Consider the following 22,890-nt stretch of genomic DNA (forward strand, 5'->3'; position numbering starts at 1 on the left):
TCCATTACTTGTTTAATACTGATGCCATCAATTTCTATTTTACATCTTTAAATTTGCTGACTACTACGGTTTTAGTTTTCTGAGATGAGATTGTCATATTAAATTATTTTGCTCTTATGTTCAATCTGTGGACCAGTCTTTCCAGACTTCTTCATCTTGGGCTATCAATATTGTGTCGTCTGCGTAAAAGAGTATTTTTGTTTCTTTGTTTCCCATTCTGTATTCTCTTACTTTGTTAATGCTTTTATTGGTTTCATCCATGATCAAATGAAGAGCATAGGGCTCAATGAATCCCCTTGTCTTATTCCGCTGCCTATTTCTATAAGTTCTGTAAGTTGTCCCTCTATTCTGACTTCCATTTTGTTGTTTTGGTAGATGTTTTCGATAGTTTTTATAATATTTAGGGAAACTTCTCTATAATACAGAAGATGGATTACATCTTTGAGTCTTACTCTGACAAACGCTTTCTTTAGGTCAATCAGACACAGAAATGCTGGTCTATTATACTCTAGTGATTTCTCAGTAATTTGCTTTATAACGAATATTGCAACTGTACACGATCTTCCACAAAGAAAATCCTATTGTTCATCTGCTAAACTTATCCTCTGATTTATTAGCACTTATAAAATTTTAGTAGTTTCAGCGTAGTATTTAACAAGTTTATACCTCTGTAGTTTTCTGGCTGTTTTTTATCTCCTTTTTTGAATAGTAGAATTAGTTCGCTCGTTTTTCATTCTTCCGGTATTTTATGGTGTTTTATAATTTTATTAATTAATGTTGTTAATTGTTCTCTCATTGCTGCTCCACAATATTTAAGTAATTCGTTTGGTATCCCGTCTTTACCTAATACATTTATATTAAGTTCGTCATTTGTGGTAATTTGTTGTGTTTGCGGTTCTAGCGTCGTTTGTTCTCTGCATAGAGCTTTTTTACGTAGTCAATCCACGTATCCTTTTCTATGTGTTTTGGTTCTATTAGTTCCTTTACCTCCGTTCTTTAACCTCTTATGAAGCGTCATATTTCCTTTTGTAGACCGTAAAAATGATGTTCCATTTCTTTCGAAAAGCGTTCCCAGTGATCATTTTTTATTTTTCTTACAAGTGTATGTGTTTCATTTCTAATTTTCTTGTAATTATGGTATGCCTCTTGTGTTTTAATTGACATGTATTTCAGGTAAGCTTTTTTATTTTCTTTACATTTTTCCTTCACTTGTGTACAAAACCATGGAGTTCTTCGCCTTGGGAATGATTTATTTTTATTTATATCTCTTTCACCAAGAACTTCCTTGGCTTCTTTTCTTCGACTCCATCACTTTCTGTGATATATGTGTTTCTGCTTTTTTCGGTTATTCTTTTTTGGAATATGTATCTTGTGGAGTTATCCTGTAAGCTTTCGACTTTTTCTTTGTGGTGTATTCTGATGTTTTGTTATCACATATATGTGTTTTCATTCGGATTTTGCACAATACCAATTTATGATCGCTTCCTATTTCTGCTGATGTTAGTGCTCTTACATCCAAGATTTGAGAGGGCTGTAACTCTCTATTCGACAGAATATAATCTATCATAGATCTTTGTCCTCTACTGTTTTCATAAGTGTATTTGTATTGTTCTTTGTTAGGGAAAAATGTATTATTAATACGTATCTCGTTTATGCTGCAGAGGTCCGTCAGAAGGCCTCCGTTTTCATTTCTGATATTTTCATTATATCGCTGTTTTATTCCTGGAACTATATCATTGCCAACAAGGGGCTTTAAAATCACTCATAATGATTATATATTCATCATTTGGGGTCTCGTTTACTACAGTCTGAAGGTGTTCGTAGAAATTTTTCCTTGTGATGGTATCTCTGTTGTTCTCTGGTGCATAGATTGCTATCACATTCAGAGGTTTGACATCCAGTTTTTACACTAACTATTCTTTCAGAGGTATACTTACATTCTTGTACTTGGTGTAAATTTTTTTTTATACTAACAGGGCAACTCCTTCTTTGGCTATGGTTTTTTTATCAACACCACTGTAAATCATCAGATAGTCATCTAGCATAATTTGACCCTTTCCTTTTTTTCTTCGTCTCTTGTAGTGCAGATATGTCTATATTTTTTTCTACAAGCTCTTTTATAATTTCCTGGTCCTAGTCACTAATAAACATTTATAGACCGTCGGATATCCGACGAACTTCAACCAGGATTTTATCTCTTATTCCTTTAAGAGTACTGAAAGATGAAATCAAGGAGAGTAAAATATGTCAAAACTGTGAGGTTTCTTGGGGAAATTTGCGAAAAATTGATTTTCTTTTGTAAATAAAATCTTCTTTTGCAAAAAAAAGCTTTCTCACTTATGCCATTTTACGAATCTGTAGAGGATTGATTGTATTTTTTAAAATTTTAAATAATTTTAAAAAATACAATAATAAAAATTCGATTTTCAGAAAAACGCAGCGTGGTTTAATTTTAAATTTCCTTTTTTTTGCTTATCTCATGTCATATTTTTAGTACACAGAAAGGCATAAGGGATAAAATCGTGATTGAATTTCTTATTGAAATTCGATGGTCTATTGAATCGAGTGTTCTTTACTACAGACATTATAATGATCAGACAAGATTACGTTCTAGATGTACATAAATAACTCTTAGGTTCGGTTGGGTTAGATACGTGTTTTCCCTAAAATATTGCAAGTTCCATCATATTCCGTGCGTCTAGATTTATGCAGAATTATAATATCCTTAGAAGAAAGTTAAATATTTATCTTTTAGCAGAAATTAATTATAATATTCCATAGAAAAGGGATGATGCACCTAGTCTAGAGGACTACTGTACCTTTAGTAAAATAACATCCTATAAGTATTAATATGATATGTTGTGAACAATCCTTTATATATCGAGCTATCTTTTCATTTTTTAACTATTCACCTATTTATCTACGAGTATGTCAGTTTTAATATTGCCCCCTCTAGGTTCTTTTGTTTTTCCGTTTCTTGCTATATCCATGTACCTGGGACCTTCGAATTTTTTGGTATCGTCTGCCTGCTTCTGTACTCTTCTCTGTCCTCTCCTGTTCATGAGAGGAAAGGTTTTCCTCCATCTTTAAGAATTTTCCAGGGGGCTTTATTACTTGTCTCTTTTAGAGACCTCTTTATTTCTGAGTTACTTATTTCTGATTATAGTTCCTTTATTTTCTTCACTTCTCTTCTTCTGATTTCGTATTTCTCCTGGAGTCATGAGGGTTCATCCAGGTTCATTGGCTTTGCAAGACATTGGTTCCTTATAACAAAGCCCTTTTGAATCCCAATCGGATTCAAAACTTTTCAGAAACTTGCTCTGTAAATATCGAATACATTGCTTTCATAAATACAAACATACCATTGACCCCTTCTAGGAATCTACTTGCTGTGATGTTGAGGTAGCTATACACGATAATCAAAAGAACATCAAAAGTATTTAACTTCATTCTTCATTTCATATATTTCCGCAGATGACTTTAGTCAAATGATACATTTCCTACTGATCAATTATGTCGTAGTTATAGATATAAAGTTATTCTTGGTATTCCAGTGGCATATAAATTTTATTTGTAAGAGTGAGAGGTAGCGCTACTTGTACTGAAGAATTTTTGCAAATTATATGAGCGGTATCCCTAGCGGTAAGAAATTTCTAAAGAAATATGTGAACTACAGGTATATATACGACTACTAAATAAACCTATAAAAATTTATGGGTTTATTTATTAGTTTTAAGTCTCAAAAATTGAATCTCGTTTAAATTAAAAAAAAAATGTTACAGGGGGCAGAAAAGTGTCCCCCAAATTAAAATTTATCTTCTGGAAGACGCCCTCTGTAGTGGTGAAAAACAACTAAAAGTGTCAAAAAAAAATTTTTTAGTATACCTCAAATCGTTCTTATCAATGAATAGAAAAAAATATGACCATAAATATAATAGTTTTTTTTTTGTTTAATATTTAAAAATTTTCTTTTTTTTTTAATTTAATCCAATTTGAAGTTATAAAAAACTGTGCTAACATACACTTCCAAATCAAGTACATATATCAAAATTTTAATTATTTTAAGTTATTTGGCAAACGTTTTGTCTAATTTGTTTTAATAGTTAGTGTAGAGAAATGTATTTTCGTACGTTGATTTCCACAGTTGAAAATTTTTTGTGTTTCCAGCAATAACCGTGTTTCAGCTTTCAGCAGTAAACTGTAGTAAAGTTGACTTAGCTATTTTAAAAATAAATAATAGTAACAGCAAAGATCCTGATGGATTTAACACAAAAATTATTAAAACGAGTAAAAATATAATTTTTCAACCTCTAACAACTTTCATAAACCAATCAATATCTTGTAATACTTACAAAGGGAGTACCTCTGTTTAAGATTAAACGCTCTATTGATTACTACAATAATTATGGACCCAATTGTTGCCCATTTTATCAAAAGTTTATGAATGAATTTAAAAAAATCTAATTAGTCTATATTTTGAATCTAATAAACTGTTTGCCATAAACCAGTACGGATTCCGAAAAAATAAAACAACAACTTTAGCTGTTGATCATTTCACTAGCAACATTTTTTAAGGATTAGAAAAATCTCTTGCATCGTTTTTAGATCTTACTAAGGGTTTCGATTGTGTCACACATAGTATTCTGCTTAGAAAACTTCCTTATTATAACTTTCATAGTGATGCTAGTCAACTAGTTGATTCATATCTATCAAATCGTGATCAGTATGTTCACTTCAACCAGTGTGATTCTCAAAACCAATCTCTGATATTTGGTGTCCTTCAAGGCTCGGTTTTGGGTCCGATATTATTTCTTATCTATATTAATGATCTAATGTACTCTCAAAATGAGTCAGTTGACACTGTTTTATTTGCTGATGACACTACTTTCTATGTAAGCTATCACTCTTCTGAATTCAACACCCTTGATTACCAAACATCTGAAAAAAACTTATTTAATTGGTTTTTAACTAACCGTCTCTCTTTGAACAATTCTAAATCACAAAGTGTTAATTTTACTTTAAGAAGAAATAACACTGGTATTGGAAACGTTGCTCTATCACAATGTGCAACCGAGGCGAAGTTTCTGGGGATACATTTGGATATGGGGTTAACCTGGAAACAACATATAGTTAATCTATCGAAAACGCTTTCCCGACAACGTTTCCTTTTCAGAAACCTCGCACAAGTGACTTCCAGGGAAACTATTTTAAAAGGCGTATCATAGTAATTTCCATTCTCACCTGTCATATGCTATTCTCTCCTGGGGTCACCCTTTCATATTGATAAATTGTTTGGACAACAAAGAAAGTGTGTTCGTATTATTTCTGGGCTCTGTTATAGAGCAGACCGTAGAAACTCCTTTAGAACTTTTAAAATTTTAACTTCACCTTGTGTATACATTATGCAGTGTTTGTTGCACATTAAACAAAATCTTAGTCAATACAATGCGCATGTAGATTTTAGCAATTATCCCACAAGATACAACATTGGCCGACTTGAGAGATCCAGAAATGGTTCAAGGTATTTCGCCATAAAATTCTACAACATAGTGCCAGCTAGAATAAAAGCTCTTAATTTTAACCAGTTTAGGAGTTACCTCATAGTGAATGCCTTTTTTACATATGAGGAGTCTTTTACTTCAAATTTTAATTTGTTGTAATTGTCAACTATATTAGTTAAAACACTGTTTCTATGTTGTATATTTTATATTTGTGTATATGTGTATATTGACTATATTGACATATTTTTTATCTTTGACTTTAAAAAATACTTTTGTATTAATTTCTTACTAATAATCTATCTATCCATTAACAAAAACAGTCGAAAATTTATGAAATCGGCTATTCTACTACCTCTTTAAAACCAATAAAACAATATCCCTTTTGGGGGATAGTATTTCATGAGTTTTAGAGAAAGCCGTAGAACAACAAGTATGTAAAACATCTCTGAAATATATTAATAATGAAAACGAGAAATATTAAATTAATCACCAAATGATGGCGGATATGAATTTAGATCAAGGTTCTAGGATGCTTACAAACACTACTATGATAGTTAATTACACCTAAATAATAGCAAGGAATTAAAAATCATTTTTAATAGTTCTAAAAATATATTGTTGATATAAAGTATTATTATAGTCACGGAAGGATAATAAAAAAACAACAGATCCCTCTCTTAAAATCATCATTTGTGAGTTTTATTGCTATCGTCGTTTTTTGCGAATATTTTTTAAATATGATAACTTTTTATCAGGTTTGATTTTTGTACCAAGGTAACGAATAAAAAACCAATGAATTTAATGGTAATACGAGTTTGACGCAGTAGACAAATTCACGTATTTGTCTTCCTTTGAACGGGAAAACAATTCTAACAAAAGAAATGCTGTTTCTAAATAAACAACGAAATAGTAACTAAAGACAGGAAAAAAGTAATAATACACAAAATCTTTATTTTACTAGTACTGAAAAATTGATCAGATTCATGGTCTATTCCCAAAACAAAAGGAATTATTTTACTGGTTTTTAATTAGGCACGGGGAAGAATTAGGTGGTTTATTATGTGAAAATAGTATCTGGATAGAGAGATACCACTATAAAATAAGCTTCTTCTTATTCTTCATGTACCTTGTCCGGTATCCTTGACGTTGGCTTTCATTCTGAAGAACATTTTCTTGCTCTTGCCAAAGTCTAAAGAGTTGATCGACGCAGCGGGTACCTGGTACCTGTCCACTCGCGAATGTTTTCCAACCATGATGCTTGTTTTCTAACCACTCTTCTTTTTTCCTTCTATCTTGACTTTTTGGAAGCATAGCTTCCAGATCGCGCCTAGATGTGAAAAAATAAAAATAAAAGAAAGCAATGTAACGACAGATCGCGCGACCACACACTACGGGGAGTAGTAAATGCAGTCCCATGTGTATTTCTTAATACTATAAATTAAAATAAAATCAATTAAATTAAAATAAAATAAATTAAATTAAATTAAAATAAATTAAAATAAATTAAAATAAATTAAAATAAATTAAAATAAATTAAAATAAATTAAAATAAATTAAAAGAAAATAAAATCAAATAAAATAAAATAGTATAAAATAAAATTAAATTAAATAGAATAGAATAGAAGCGAATCGAATGGAAATGAATTAAATTATAAACCATCGCTCCGCCAGACGATAAGAAAGCTATGTTTTCCCTACTCGGTCACCTCGGAGTGCCACATCCCGTTTTTTATTAGTTGCAGCATACGATACTGGTTTTCCCGAAGAATGTGATCTAGATAGGAAATTTTTCGCCATTTTATGGTCGTTAACCCTTTAACGCTCACACTATTTTCTAATAGTGGAATGCTTAGTGGCTACATACTTAGCCATCCACGTTAAGGTCAAAAGCGACTTTGATAATTGTCCGAAAATGAACTCTATTAGCAATGATAATATGCTTAAACGTTTGGAGTCTACATTTTTAGCCACATTTACTCCACGTGCTTGCAGCGTGATTTGTAAAAAGTGTCCTATTAACCACTTATTTGTTTATGAGCAATTGAGGTACGTTACTTTAGTCGATTTATATCCGTTGAAGAAAAAACAGTTGTTTTAAAGACAAATATCAAGTCTCAGTGTTTTGTTTGTTATCCAGGGTCATTTACAAACATCAAATAAAGTAAGTATTAACAAAATATTAAAAGTTACTTTGCTTTCTCAGTTAAAAGAAATGAAAATATATTTTTTACTTCTCAAGTTTTTTTGTGCATGATTTTTTTTTGTAACCTGTATTTACTGTTGTTTTAAGTGTAAGCAACTGTAGTATCTCTAGTGGTTATCCTATTTGAGTTTTACATAAAAAAATGCAAATTTTTTGTTTCCGCTTTCGAATGGCAAGCCATTATACAGGGTAGCGTAATTTTCAGTAATTATGTCAAATAGATAAAGTACTGTTACTGTAACTTTCTAATGCTGACTTTTTTTGCAGGATGGCAAAAAGATCATACTCTTATCGAGATCTTAAAAATATGAACACAGAATACTTCAATATCTTGTTTGAAATCGACCGCGAGCATGCAGTAAATTCTAACTTTCAGGGAGCTAGTGATGCTGATGATGCCCAGTTGATGATGATGATGATGACAGTTTTCTGCAAAAGCAAGAACGTCAACAAAAAGTAATTCTATATATATATATATATATATATATATATATATATATATATATATATATATATAGAGATATATATATATTCAAGATCCTGAATATGAACCTATAATTAGAAAACATGGAATAACCGAAGCAGATGTAGAAAGTGAAAGTGAAACAGAAAAAGCAACCTGAAGGAGATAGAGAAGAACTAATTCAAACTTTTTCTTTTACCAAACAAGAAACAAACCTTAGATTTGATTATTTTACATATGAAAGTCCATTTGGTCCGAAGATACCGGCAGATGTGTCATCTCCAATAGAAATATGCTTAACAATTTTTGGAAGTTTTTTAGAAAAATTAGTAGAAAAATCTAACTTATACGCACATCAGAATGGTATTCAGCTAATTATTAGCGTTGGGGAATACTGATTATTATGGGGTTCAATCAATTATAATCAGTAAGACTATGTTGGTCTTCTAATGAAAATTTCTCAGTCTCCAAAATTGCAAGAATTATGCATCTTAGAATATCTATCTAATATATTTACATCTGAATGATAAAACAAAGATTTTGGTTAAAGGCAAAGAAGGTTTTGATAAGTTGTACAAAGTTCGCCCTCTTGTAGATTATTTAAATACACCGAAGCCATCATTCTGAAGGGGACAAGGAATAGGCAAAATATTGAATTAAAATGTGCGGGAGCATGTCTAACACCTAAGAAACATGTAAAGTATCTAGGAGTGACATTGCACCAGAATGGAAAATGGGGAGAGCACGTGCGGGAGGTGGTCCGGAAGGCTGCGAATAGTACGGCTGCGTTGGGGAGGGTGATGCCGAACATTGGAGGACCCAAATCCGAAAGGAGGAGGGTCTTACACGGTGTTGTACAATCGATCGTTCTCTACGCGGCACCAGTCTGGAGCGAGGCCGTAGAGATAACTGCCTGTAGGAGTCTCATGACACGAGTAGACAGAACAAGTCTGTTGCGAGTGGCATGCGCCTACAGGACTGTGCCTGCGGCAGCCTTATGGACCATCACTGGATGTGTTCCGTTGCATGTTTTGGCGGTGGAAAGAAAAGAGCTTTATGAGATAAGAGGTCCAAACCTTACTGTGGCCGAGAAAAGACAGGAAAGGGAAAGGTCAGTTGAAAGATGGCAAGAAGAATGGAACAACACGGAAGATGTGGCAGAGTGGACGAAAATGCTGATCCCAAACATAAGAGATTGGGTGGACTGTGGCCACAGGCGACTGGATTATTTCCTGACGCAGGTGCTCACAGGACACGGGTGTTTTAGGGCCTACCTCTATAGGATCGGAAAGGCTGATACAGATGAATGCCTATACTGTGGATACTCGGACACTGTGACACATACGATGTTAGATTGCAGCAGATGGATAGTGGAAAGGAACAGAATGGAGAGAGAGACAGGTGTGAATTTTGTTACAGTGAGAGAAATGATTGAGAATGATTGAAAATAAATTAGTTTGGACTAATATACACAGCTATATCCGTGCAGTAATCAAGAAAAAGGAAGAGGAAGAAAGACTGCTAAACCAACGCTAAAGGTAAGAGTGAATGATGCTGAAAGGTGAAGCTAGAAAAGTGGGTCACACTGTGTGAGTTGGAATGCGTGAGTCAGACTGTGGGGAAGGAGGAAATGCCCATCTGGAAATAATGCCGAACTAGGAGCGATGAGTGTCTTCTACGCGCTACTTGGAACGAGACAGGGAACCTCCTTGCTGATGAATAGAGTGTGGATGTGTATGAATGGAGAATGAATGAATAAAGGTAGTGATTCGGAAGTGATGCCGGCCTTACAGCGGCCATTCCGCTTCCGGATCGCTGGATGACAGAGGAGGGTCTGGTTTAGCAGGTAGGCGTTCGGCGTAGACTCGGCGACGAGAGGGCATTTTAAAGTACCTCGGGAACTATCGCCGGGAGTACGAAGAACGAATCCTGCACTAAAGTTAGTCAGGCGGCGCCCTGGACTGAGATGTCTTTTGAAGATTCCAGACCCCCCCTCTATAAAGACGAAAAAAAAAAAAAAAAATTTAAATACACGTTATAAAGAACTTTTTTATCCAAGTCGTAACTTGTGAATTGACGAATGCATAAAAGGGGCTTCAAAGTGTGGGCCATAGCTTGTGCTGCTACTGAATTTCTTTTAGGATTTGATATCAGGGAAAACGAAGTATTATTAATAAAGAATTTGGACTTGGTGAAAATGTTGCACTGACACTAAGTTCAATGTTTCAGGCATGTGGGTACAGCTTGTTTTTTGACAGATTTTTTACTTCAATACCTTTATTGAGTAAACTGCTCAATTTTGATTTATTTGCTTGTGGAACTATGATGTCAAACAGAAAGTATCTTCCTAAACATGTATTGTGTTCAGATAAAAATTTGAAATATGGTGACGATGATTATGCCATGTCTGACCAGGTATCACCCACAAAATGACGAGATCGAGGAAAAAAATGTGCTGTAATGGCATTTAATATGGATAAACCCACAACTAAAGCAACGAGACAGAGAACTAATAAAACTGGTACTAAAGAGCAGATTCTATGTCCACAAAGTATTGTCGACTACAATCTGAACATGGGTGGAGTAGATCTATTTGATCAGCTAATGGCTTTTTATTCTATTTCATGGAAATATAGGAGATGGTGGTGGAAAATATTTTTTTATTCGGTGGATAGTGCAATAGTTAGAGGCCTGGAAAAAAAACTGAAGGTGTCACTGTAACAAAGAAAAAACTGGAAGAACCTATAGTAGACATCAAGTTATTTCCAATGTTGGCGAACATTTACCTGAAAAGGGTAAATGCAATAGATGTGCTTTTTGTAGCATTAAAAAAAGAGTAAAAAGATCCATATTTCTTTTATTTTGAAATTTTACTTTAATTAGAATATCCTTTTTATTAAAATTGTAGCGTACTAATTTAGTTTAAAATGATTGTTTTTTTTTTATAAAAGCAACATAACTTATTGGTGTGTATATTTATTTGAGTCCACATTTTTAGCCACTATTCACGAGCGTTAGTCGTGGTCAGGAACGTTGGGTGGCTAAATTATTAGCCACCCTATTTTGTCATATTATCAAAAAATAAAAACATATTTTCAATACAAAATACTCTTGTTTGCGTACCCAGCTGTATTCCGTATTGAAATAACGTTACTATTATAAGAAAAAAATATGTGCATTCAGAACAGTTTATAGTGGCTACAAATGTAGCCACTAGAGACTTTATCACCTCCACATCTCTGGAAAATGGTGGAAAAGGATTTTAGAAAATGGACAGCGTTGACAGACGCTATGAAACCGTATATATATATATATATATATATATATATATATATATATATATATATATATATATATATATATATATATATATATATATATATATATATATATATATATATATATACCCATTTAATTTTATGCCACAAGCTTGGTCTTCCGACCACGTTTTTAAAAGTTTGTTAGAATATAAATTAAGGGGTACTGGTAACAGATCCTTCCTTCCACTTCTATACCTATCAACTTTTACATTTACCTTAAATAAAATTAGCTAGTAAATGATATTAGGGACAAGTTTCAAATTTTTACAATACAAATTTTAGGAAAACCTTGTTATCTTGGTAAAGAAGTTATTAAAAGAGAAAAAGTTAAATTAAAAATGGATGTACCGAAGCTCTCTGAATGTCTAAAGGCGTACAAACCTGCAAAGCCTTCTAAAAACTTTATAGTTGAAAATGTCAAAACTGTCCATCAAATGAAACCTAAGGAACCTATACCCACGGTAGTGATAGATCGGCAAGGTAATTAAAACGTACACAAGTTTATTATTCATATTTATAAGTTTGGCTGCGAATATATTTACTTCTAACTGTTATATATAGAGTTAGTTTTAAGTTCGAAATTGATCGATAATAGCCTTATGGTACAGAATATTCAAAAAAGTTATTTAAAAATAATGTAGGCAATGATATTTTCCAGGCTTGCAAACATACAATTTTTTAAATACACTGGCGAGCAAAAAAATCGACTCACTCGATGAATTGGATTTTATGTTTAGTAATTTTATGTTGTGTTTCTTTGAATTAAAACAACTGATGAAAAAAATATTGTCGATTATAGAGCTTCCAAACAATAATTGTTTTATGCAAATTGGCAACATGTTGTAAAATTTGCTTACTTTTGTATGGCACGGGGAATGCAGCAAACATTGTAACGGGCTTGTTCTAGGCAATGTAGACCTCTATGAATTTGCCGGTGATCGTCTCAGCATAGTATAAAAAGAAACTTTTGTGGTTAAACTGTGGTCTCAGTCGCTTTTCAATCGTTGACGTGTGTGTATAGTGTATACTTCAAAGTGCAGTAAGTGGACATTTTACAAATGGATACCTCACCAGTGAAGGCGGCCCTGGTAATTGCATTATTACGAGAGGGCTATACTCAAAGGACTGTCGTCGGTCGCCTACTTATTTTGCAGCCTGCAGTCGACGACCAGGTTCGAGTCGACGACGTGTAATGAGAGGGAGACCATCGAGTTGAGCTTCAACAATCTTTGAGGAATGTACGATGTGTCACCGTCACTTAGTGGACAGTTATAAGAAGACTTAAGACTGCCACTTTTACCCCAGACGATCTAACACATGGACCAAATTGAATGCTTGTCAGAAACAAGGTCGACTTCAGTTTGTCCGAGAACACGTCAATTGGGATCTTAGTCAATGGAGCAGAGTTTTATTCTGTGATGAGAGTCGAATGTGTTTGTATAAAAATGAAAAAGACGTCGCGTCTATCCGAGGTCCGGAAAACGATTTGTCCAGTGCAGCAGTGTCGAAACAGTGAGCTATGGAGGTGGTTCGAGTATGTTTCGGGGTGGTATATCTTTAGAATAAAAAACAAAACTTGTTTTCGTGCTCGGTGGTGGTCGCGGAGGAGGTTTGACAGCGGATCGTTATATTACGGATATTTTGCAAGATCGTTGTATCTTACGCCGGCTACATAGGGCTTCATGCTACTGCATAATAACGCATGATGTTACACAGCGCGGATTATGAAAAATTACCTGGCCAACACCAATATAACAACAATAGACTGGCCTCCGTAAAGTCCGGATATGAATCTCATGGAGCACCTATGGGATGAACTTAAATGCAGGGTTCGGGTCCGTAATCCAGCACCAGCGACAGCGGTGGAACTAAAAACTGCATTCGATGAAGAGTGGGAAGCGATTCCTCAGGAATCAGTCAGAATCTTAATAAGGACTTAAGAGATCGCATGGAAGGTGTAATACAACTCAGAGGAGGAAATACTCAGTATTAATTTTAATTTTTAATGTTTATTTACTTTTACGATATTTTACTGTTCAGGATATTTTACTTTTAATTTTACATATAAATACATATATAGATATACACTGGCCAAACAGCGCAGTCAAAAATTATAACTTATTTTACTTTTGAGTCGATTTTTTTGCTGGCAAGTATATAAATGTAGATAATTAAATGTATAGATATATATTATACACAATTTTATTATTCACATCTATAAGTTTGGCTGCGAATATAATATTTACTTCTAACTGTTATATGTAGGGTTAGTTAGTTTTAATTGCATTACGGTACAGAATATCCAAAAAAATTATTTAGAAATAATTCAGGCAATGATATTTTCCAGGTTTGGATAATATGTCGAATTCTACACGGTGATGAATAACTATGTGGTAAAGAAAACATACAATTTTTTAAATAGAACATCCTGTATACTTTCTCAGATTTAGATTCCTCTCATAAACTATGTTCTTGCAATAAGGCGTTTGATACTACTATACAAGATATTTGACTATTTTTATTTCGAAATCGCTATGAAATAAACACACTGTATACAGATAAGGACATTGTTTTGTTGACCATAGGAATTAAGACTTATTGCAATCCCATCTCTAGAGTATATTTATTATAATGGTCTAAAACTAATTTTTTGGATATTTTTTAGCCCTTATAGCAATACAAATAAATAAGTAAGTAAATAAGTAATATGCTTTATTGTCACTGAAAATTGTACAAATTTTATGGACAAAGCTTATAACAATTAAACAAGAAAGAAGAAAAAAAATCATAATAAGAATCGTTTATACTTTTAAATAAAAAAACAAAAAATTCTTCCAAACTTAAACATAAAAAATACTACCTAATTAAGAACCTACAAACTTCGTAAAATGTACCTAACAACAAATAAAAATTAGGAAACCAGATTAATAAATTAAGGGCTCAAATATTCCACCTCCTTGTGCTAAACAATAACCAAATCTGTCATACAGATTTCTCCTCGTATTTTGGAGTAGGGCTGGTGTAATGCTTGCAGATAAATGAAGTAATTTTGCTTAAATAACTCGACTAGGTTTGTGGCCCTTTCAAACTGATGCCTATAAATGTTTTCTTTCAGAAAACCCCAAAAAAAGAAATCGTTAGGCGCTAAGTCACAGGACCTAGCAGGCTATTTAATTGTACCACGTGTACTTATCAGTAGATCAGGAAACATTTGATTGAGGAAGTCAATAGTTCCTCTAGAGTTGTGAGACGAACACCCATCCTGTTGGAAATAAACCTCCTGAAAATTAACGGGAAGGCGTCGAACTGCCGGAATGATCTCATTCTGTAAAAGTTGTAAATATTTGGGCCCGTTTAGGTTTCCATCGATAAAAAATGGACCGACAATATGGTCGCCTAACATCCCAGTCCAAACATTTAACTTTTCCAGATGCTGCGTTCGCACTGCAACACTGAGGTGTTATTTTTCCGCAAATAATACCTTGCAACGGATGGATTGTGTTTTTTTATGTAATGAAAATGAAGAGTCGTCAGAAAATAAAATATTTTTTAAAAAGTGTACATTTTCATTCTGTTTATCTAACATAAATTCACAAAACTCCATCCGCCTAAAGTTATCTTCCGGAAACAGTTCTTGTGTTGGTTGTATCTTAAACGGCGATACCCATTCCTTTTGAGAACTTGTCGAACAGTTCGAGCATTCACGTTAACTTCACTAGCAATTTGTACACTATTGCAGGGTTCACTAGCTTCCACAAAAGCACAAATATCAATATCTCTGTTTTGACGCTCCTCATCGACAGGTCTAACAGGTGGTTCATTACCTTCATGACACTTTTTACAACTGTTTACACATCCCGAAGTTTGAAAATGTTTAATGGTATTTTAAACTGTTGTAACACTTAGTGGGGGTCAATTTTCGAAGGCAACAATAAATAAATCAATGACTTCGCGTATCGAATGACCCTGAAAGTACCATGATACAAGTTGCACTTTTTCTTGGACGGTATACAACGTAATAGGCATTTTATTAATTATTTGTTTATTCTTTCAGAACTTCGTTTAAAATTTTTAATGTCAATGTGACAATTACGACAATTCGTGCCTATTGTAAAATGAATATAGGTAAATATATAAATAATAAAACAATGTCGTGATCTGTATAAAGAGATAATAAATAAGTATGTATTAATTTTACATAATAAGGCAAACAAAATGATCTAGTTTTCAAATTAAGTTTAACATAAATTATTAACAAATATTCGTATACAGGGTGAACTACAGCAAATACGATGTTCTCATATATTTTAAATGTACAGCCCTATATTTTACTTTTACAAAAGATTGTATTTATAGTACTTTCAATTTGATGAAGCATCTCATATAGCTAAACTCATTACTTTCTGAGATATTTTTAGTTTTATTAAAATTTCGGGAATACTTTAATTTTTTGTAAGTAAAAATAACTTGTGTATAGTGTAGTCTTGTATAATATTGTAACAAAATTATTCCTGTTCAATAAATAATTAATACATTACAAAACATAAATCAAAACAATACACAATAAATGTAATATTTTTAAAATTAATCAATAGTAATCTAAGCCAAGCCAATTGTCCAGATTTTTGCGCTACGTCAAATCTTAGAAAAAACCAATGAATTTAATATTGATACGTTTCTTCTCTTTGTAGACTTTAAGTCAGCGTACCATAGTGTCCTAAGACGTAAATTATATAAATCCATGAATGAATGAAACATTCCCCACAAATTAATAGGACTTCTAAAAACAAGTATGAATAAGTGTTGTGTATAGTGCAAATACAGGGCGAGCTATCACAATCACTTTAATATAGCGTTAGAAAAGACCTTACGAGATGCCGAATTAAACAACAGGGAAACAATCTTTAATAAGTCAACGCAGATTATGGCTTAAGGTACGGTTTCGTTGGTGCGGCTCGCGACTGAGATTGAGTCGCGGCACTGGTTTTATACAATTTACGCATATACGTTTTGGTTGACGCCGTTCGTCCAGCCGTCCGTGCGTTTATTCGTACGATCCAGCCGCAGCAGTTGCGATTCGACTGCTAGGTGAACCAGTCAAATCGCAGTCGTTCAGTAAAAATGGCAAAAATGACATTTTGAACATTTACTTTATTATTTATGACTTATTTCCTTAATATCACGTTAACTGTTATATTCATTGCATATCGTTATAATTTATATTTTGTATTAGTTATTTATTGAATCATTTTTTATATTAGTACACACGACTAAGTCATTTCTGCTTACAAAAATTGAAAGTAGATATTCCCAAAACTTAAAGAAAACTAAAAATATATTGGGAAGTAACGAGTCTAGGGACAGGGAAAGAAAATGAAACATTTAAAAAACAAAATAAAGTTGTACATTTAAAAAATGAGAAAATCATAATTTTCTTTTGTAGTTTACCCTGTATACGAATATTCGTCGTCAATGATTTTTGGTAAACTTAATTTTGAAAACTAGGACGTATTGTTTTACTTATAACGTAGAAATAGATGCACAATAAAAATGCTCAAAAGTCGTTAAATACCCTGTATAGTAGGGTGAAACTCCATAGTGTAAGAACAGAGATTATGAGAAAAACCTAAATATGAGAAAATATACAGGGTGTCCTATTTAAAACATTGTATGTTTGCTTTATCACGTAGTTATTAATCACCCTGTAGAATTCATCATATTTCCAAGCATAGTAGAATATCATTGCCTACATGTTTTCTAAATAAGTTTTTTGGATTATCTGTACCATAACGGAGTTATCGACCAATGTCGCACTAAAAACTCACCCTATATTTAGTGTTCTTTACGTTGCATTTTAATCGATACTGATCACAGCTCTGGCCTATTTTGATCATTAGATTTTGAAAGTCCTCACTGGACCTTTTAACTAATGTTAATCACGGTTACAAGTTCGATCAAGAAAGGACAAAGAAGAAAATAACGATAACTAAAGTACAATTTAAATATTGTTGCTAAGCCAACAAAATAATACAGAAGATTCTTTCTGCAAAATAAAGAAATATTGAATAGTTTCCAATTGCAAGATTGACAACGTAAAATATTTATTTGGAATTTAAATATGAGATAAAATGTCTATTTTTCTCTTAGATCCCTTACTTCATTCTTAGGCAATCTAAACAATGATATTTCTTGACCGATCTTAAATGAACACCCTTCACAAATACACGTGTATCCAACCATTTTTAAAAATATAGCACAACTAATTAAATTTCACACTTAAAATAGAAAAAAATCCCAATAAGCAGCCCGTCAATTTACCTCTACGATATAAGCGCATGTACTTTCTGAATTACAGTGTGGTTATTTAAGAACTGATCCTACTAGAAGAAGCTTGAGCCTACGTACTAACTCAAATCTCCTTTGGGTAGCTGAGAGTGGGCAGAGTTTACCAAAACTCGGTACCTAGGGTTGACAATCCGTGTGTTCTGTTAATCTGTGGTAATATCCACCTGTTATAAATCCTGTTAAAGAAATCACACAGTGGTTTTATTCCACAATCACAACGTAAAAATTAAAAAAGGAATTATCAAATCATTATATGATAGAGTCCGAAATACCAGCTCTAATGAAAATGCATTTCAGAAAGAAGAAAACCCGCTAACAAAGGTTTTGACAAAAAATGACTACCCATTTTCATTTATAAATAAGAAATTCCACAAGATACAAGAAAGAAACCAACAAAACACCACAATCAATCCAGAAACACTAATAAAAACGGACGCAAGGATAACAATAATAGCAAATGTAAAGCGCTTATCAGAAAAATTGAAGAAGATAGGATACAAGTACAACATCACTGTCCAAAACCAAATCCAAACATGCATAAGAAAGATCAAAGAACTGCATCTATAAAATACCCTGTGAATGTAACAATTTGTATGTGGGAGAAACCGCAAGATTACTAAGTGTCAGGATAAACGAGCATGAAACATACATAAAAACAGAGACTTTTACAAAACACAGATATGCAAACATGTCTGGGACAACACGCACAGAGTACAATGGAAAGATGCATCAATAACCATGAAAGAAACAGACATGAAAAAGAGAAAAGACAAAAAGAGAATGTCTTAATGAGGAAAAATGTGTAGTAAACTCATCAGCAGAATGTAGCACGCATTATTTGCCAATACTGAAAGAAGAAGTCGTATATATGACAACAAGAATACATATATATGCAAGACACAATGCACAAACATACAATCTAGGTAAGCACACACTAAACAAATAAACAATTTTAAAAAACACATAGGTCAGAATTTGATATTCCGAGGCTAAAAACACCACCCTCGGAATTTTTTCAACCAAGAGACATTTAACAGTAATTTCATTCATTTTCCAAACTTTTAACCATTAATTGTAGTACTCTGTGTCTCTTTTTGTCTTCTAGACTTTAGGATAGGTGTTTTCGTTTGTTGCCAGCAATCTTTTTCAATTTCTACTAGGTGAAAGGTATCTGGTTTCCTTTCATAATTTTCAATTCCATTACATTCTTTTCTATGAAATTGTGTTTTTTGGTATATTATATTCTGTCTGATTATTGCTTGGATTCTCTTGCATTCGTTTTGTCTTTATTTGTGGCTTCTCTTCTTTGGTTTCTTCAATACCTTCTCGTTTGCAGGGTGTCTTAATGCTTTACATTATTAAATCGACCATATATCGACGAAATCGACAATAAAAAATCAATTAAAATCGACTATATATGCACTTTTAGGTAACAAACAGCCCCTAAAAGCAGGCCTGGAACCGATCTACATAAAAATCCCACCGTTTGGCAAGACGCCCACATATCTAAAGCGATTCATAGACCAAAAAGAAAAAGAATACCAGATGAAGAAAGACGCCAGCGGAGTAGAACAGCCTTTATGCAAATACATAACGAGAGATCAAAGAGAGGCATTGCTGAGCGTAAGTAGTTTTAGCTATTACTAAGTGGTCTAAAAATAAAACGCTTCCTACATGCACAAGATTAGTTTACACCGTTTTAAAATTTACTATCAGGAAACAGGAAATTTTGGTAACAAATATTAAGGACGTAAACCGTGTAGGTTAGTCACTTATCTTATTTAATTGTATTATTATTTACTACATTTTATTTTCGCATGTCCAGTAATGGTATTTGTTCGGAAAAACATATTTATACGACAATTGTATAAAGTTTTAGGTGTATCGATGGGATTATTGTTCCCATTGTTCTAAAGTTTCTTTTTTTAGTAATAGTCCAGTCGTCAGAGATTTGACATCAAAAAAACGAGACAAACACGATGAATTTTGTTAAAAACGTCAAGTTTGGGATCCTAAAAAAGATTCAAAAATGTTTGCCACTCCTACTCCCGGGTTTCGCCCATAAAACCCCCTAGTGTGGAAGAAAAACGGAAAACATAGATTTACCTCTTGGTACTACGCAGAAAAAAAAAATGTTTATTTATTAGCACTTTTGTGTAGAATGAACCATTCCTTCAGAAACAACGCTTGAAGTAACCGACGATTTTAAATGTCAGTTACGCGCAAACTCAATTTTTTAAATAAAATTTATATCAAGTCGACGGTAAAAATTCGATACGAAATTTTTGTATTTTGCCGCTAATGAAGTTAGTTTCTATAAAACTCTTAAATAGGCAAACGTTGTGCGATTTTTGCCATTTTTTACTATTCTTATTAGATCAATAAACATCATCACTTCCATTGGCCGGTCGCTGTGGAATTTCCATTGTAAGATCCTAATTCGAATCCGAAAACAAAAATCAACACCTGGAATTTTCAATTTGAAATTTTAGCAACAAATTTGAAGCATTTGAAATAATATGCCTAAAAAACGCTGAAAACAGTTTCACAGTTCAAACGATCTCACGTCACGGGAAATGCTTCCACGGAGATGGCATTGAGTGGAATTTATGGCTGAAGTTGTGTAATTTCGAAAAATGTACTTGTGCAATAAAAAAAGCTGTTTTAAATATTTTACATCGTTTGTAATGTAAAAGTATAAATTCAGACATGTGTAGGCGGTCCGATAAGTACTTAGCCCCACCGCCCGATGACGCCACTATCTCAAGAGAAATCTACTATCGTGTAATACATTCGCGTAAACGGCAAATGTCAAAATATCATCCGAATTGGAATTGTAGTTTTGTTTCGACCGCGTGTGAAAGCGGGCGTGTCCGTGGATTTAAAAAAAAAATGGAAAAAGAGCAATATTGGTCGGTGATTCGATACTTGTTTTTGCAAGGGAAATCGGGCAGCGAAATCAAAGGGCGCTTGGATTTTGTGTACGGTGACTCTACTCCTTCGATAGCAACCCTCAAAAATTAGTTTAACGATTTTCAACGTAGTCGCACATCGGTTTTTGATGAGCCACGCCCAGGTGCCCCGAAATCGGCTACCGCGGAGGATAACGTGACAAAAGTCCACGGTCTCATATTGGCAAACCGCTGACTAAAAGACCTGAGGGCCTGAGAAAGCCGTCGGCGCGATTATTGCAGCGTTTGCTCACTCCAAGAAAAAAGTGCTCATGACAACGGATCCGCTCATACCTCCGCCGTCGCCATGGCGAAATTGGTCGAATTGGGCTACGAACTATCTCTCGAAAAGTGGAAAAAAACTCTAAAAATCATACATTTCTTGTTTGAACATTCTTTTCTTGCTGTGTGTAGATTCTTGGTAAACCGATGTTTTCCGATTTTCCCGGGTTCTAGGAGGAAACCCGGGAGTAGTGACGGCACGAGTTCCAAAATTGACATTCTCGGCAAAATTTAGCTTGTTCGACTGAAGTATCCGGTGGGTAATTATCTTCTAAAATATTTATGCTATTTCTCAACTTTTTGGAATGATATTGTGGGCTATATAATGTAAGTGATCTGTCCATTAGGCTAAATACACTTCTTCTTCTGTGTGTTATGGTGTGTGTTCTGTGTGTTAAAAAAGAGAAACGAATGAATAAGAGAGAAAACAAAAGTGAGGGATGGTAGACAAAAAGTTGCAAAATTGAAATGGAGATTTGCCGGACACAATATAAGACAAAAAGAAGACCGATGGAACAAAATTCTTATAAGTTGGAGACCGTGGGAATATAAACGAAGCAGAGAAGGGCCCCAAATGAGATGGGCAGATGATATCAAGAAGCACTTGGGCTCTAGGTGGATGACTACAGCGACAGACAGAGAAGAATGGAAAAGGATTGGGGACGCCTATGTCCAAAGATGGACCGAAGAAGGCTAATTAGATAGACAGATAGTTTTTATTAATCCCAGACTGATTAATCATAGAAATTTAGACAAAAATATTATGTAATCAATAGTTAAAAGGCTAAAAGGCAAAAATATGTCTAGTTCAGACAAAATCCAAAATATGAAACAATAATTCGACCATCGGTATAGACGAAACAAAGATGAGGAACTGAAAAAGAAAAATACTACGGATAATCGGATAATATGGAGATTTAGATATAAAAATAGCGAAAGAAGATGAATTAACCAGAATTTATGGAGACATATGGGCGATCGAAAATAATAAAGAAAATTACAGGCAGCCGTAAGACAGAAAAATGGAAAGACGTAAAAAATAGATTATTAGACGTGTTAAAGAAGAATCTAGAACAGATGTGAATAGCAAATAGTAAAGAACAAGCGAAGGAACGGAAAAATTGAAAATATTTAATAAATTACATTTATAAAAGGTAATTTATAAATGTAAAATGTATACATTTTTCAGAATGTTTTTAAAATAATCGTTTTTTGAAAACGATTTCCAGAGTGGCAATCGAAACGTCAAACGTAAATGTAATTGTTATTACAATAAATTTTGGCTTAATTCCATATAAACGGAATATTTAACTTATAGACTTGTTTTGATATTGCATGGGTACATTAACACTATTTTCTAAAATAGAAACTTACAAGTTATTTATTAATTTATCAGTAGACCATGAAGGACGAGCAAATATATAATTTATATTTATGGTTATTAATTTCCTACTGCTATCATTGTTTAACTACGCCGCACGTGTCACACTTTTTGAAAAACTCGCCTATTGACAGAGTCTCGGATATTAAATTGTATATGAATTAAATTGTATATATATATATATATATATATATATATATATATATATATATATATATATATATATATATATATATATATATATATATATGGTATATATAACCACGCTAAGAATACACTTCTTTGGTACATAACGTTCGGGAAAACGTCAGGTAAAGGATTGGCTAAAGATGGTTTAAGTCAGTTTGGTGAAGAGCTTTATTCTAAATGTGAAATTTTCGGTGATAGGCCGTCACCTTCATCAGCACCTAAATGGAAAACTTATTCAGTACAAGTGGTGGAAGT

At 33.3% G+C, this 22,890-nt stretch overlaps 2 protein-coding genes across 3 annotated transcripts in view; one reads left to right on the top strand and one right to left on the bottom strand.

Annotated features, from left to right (window-relative positions):
• Positions 1 to 22,890, bottom strand: part of LOC140445250 (F-box only protein 25) — a 42,708-nt gene that overhangs the window by 13,065 nt on the left and 6,753 nt on the right. The window lies entirely within an intron of this gene.
• LOC140445251 (enkurin) overlaps positions 1 to 22,890 on the top strand; it is a 28,148-nt gene that overhangs the window by 915 nt on the left and 4,343 nt on the right. For both annotated transcript variants that reach the window (XM_072537163.1, XM_072537162.1), the window contains exons 2-3: positions 11,770 to 11,967; positions 19,262 to 19,455. In XM_072537163.1, coding sequence (XP_072393264.1) covers positions 11,770 to 11,967; positions 19,262 to 19,455 — 392 coding nt within the window. The remainder of the gene's footprint in view (positions 1 to 11,769; positions 11,968 to 19,261; positions 19,456 to 22,890) is intronic.

Source organism: Diabrotica undecimpunctata, chromosome 7 (genome assembly GCF_040954645.1).
Source record: "Diabrotica undecimpunctata isolate CICGRU chromosome 7, icDiaUnde3, whole genome shotgun sequence".
Lineage (NCBI taxonomy): Eukaryota > Metazoa > Arthropoda > Insecta > Coleoptera > Chrysomelidae > Diabrotica > Diabrotica undecimpunctata.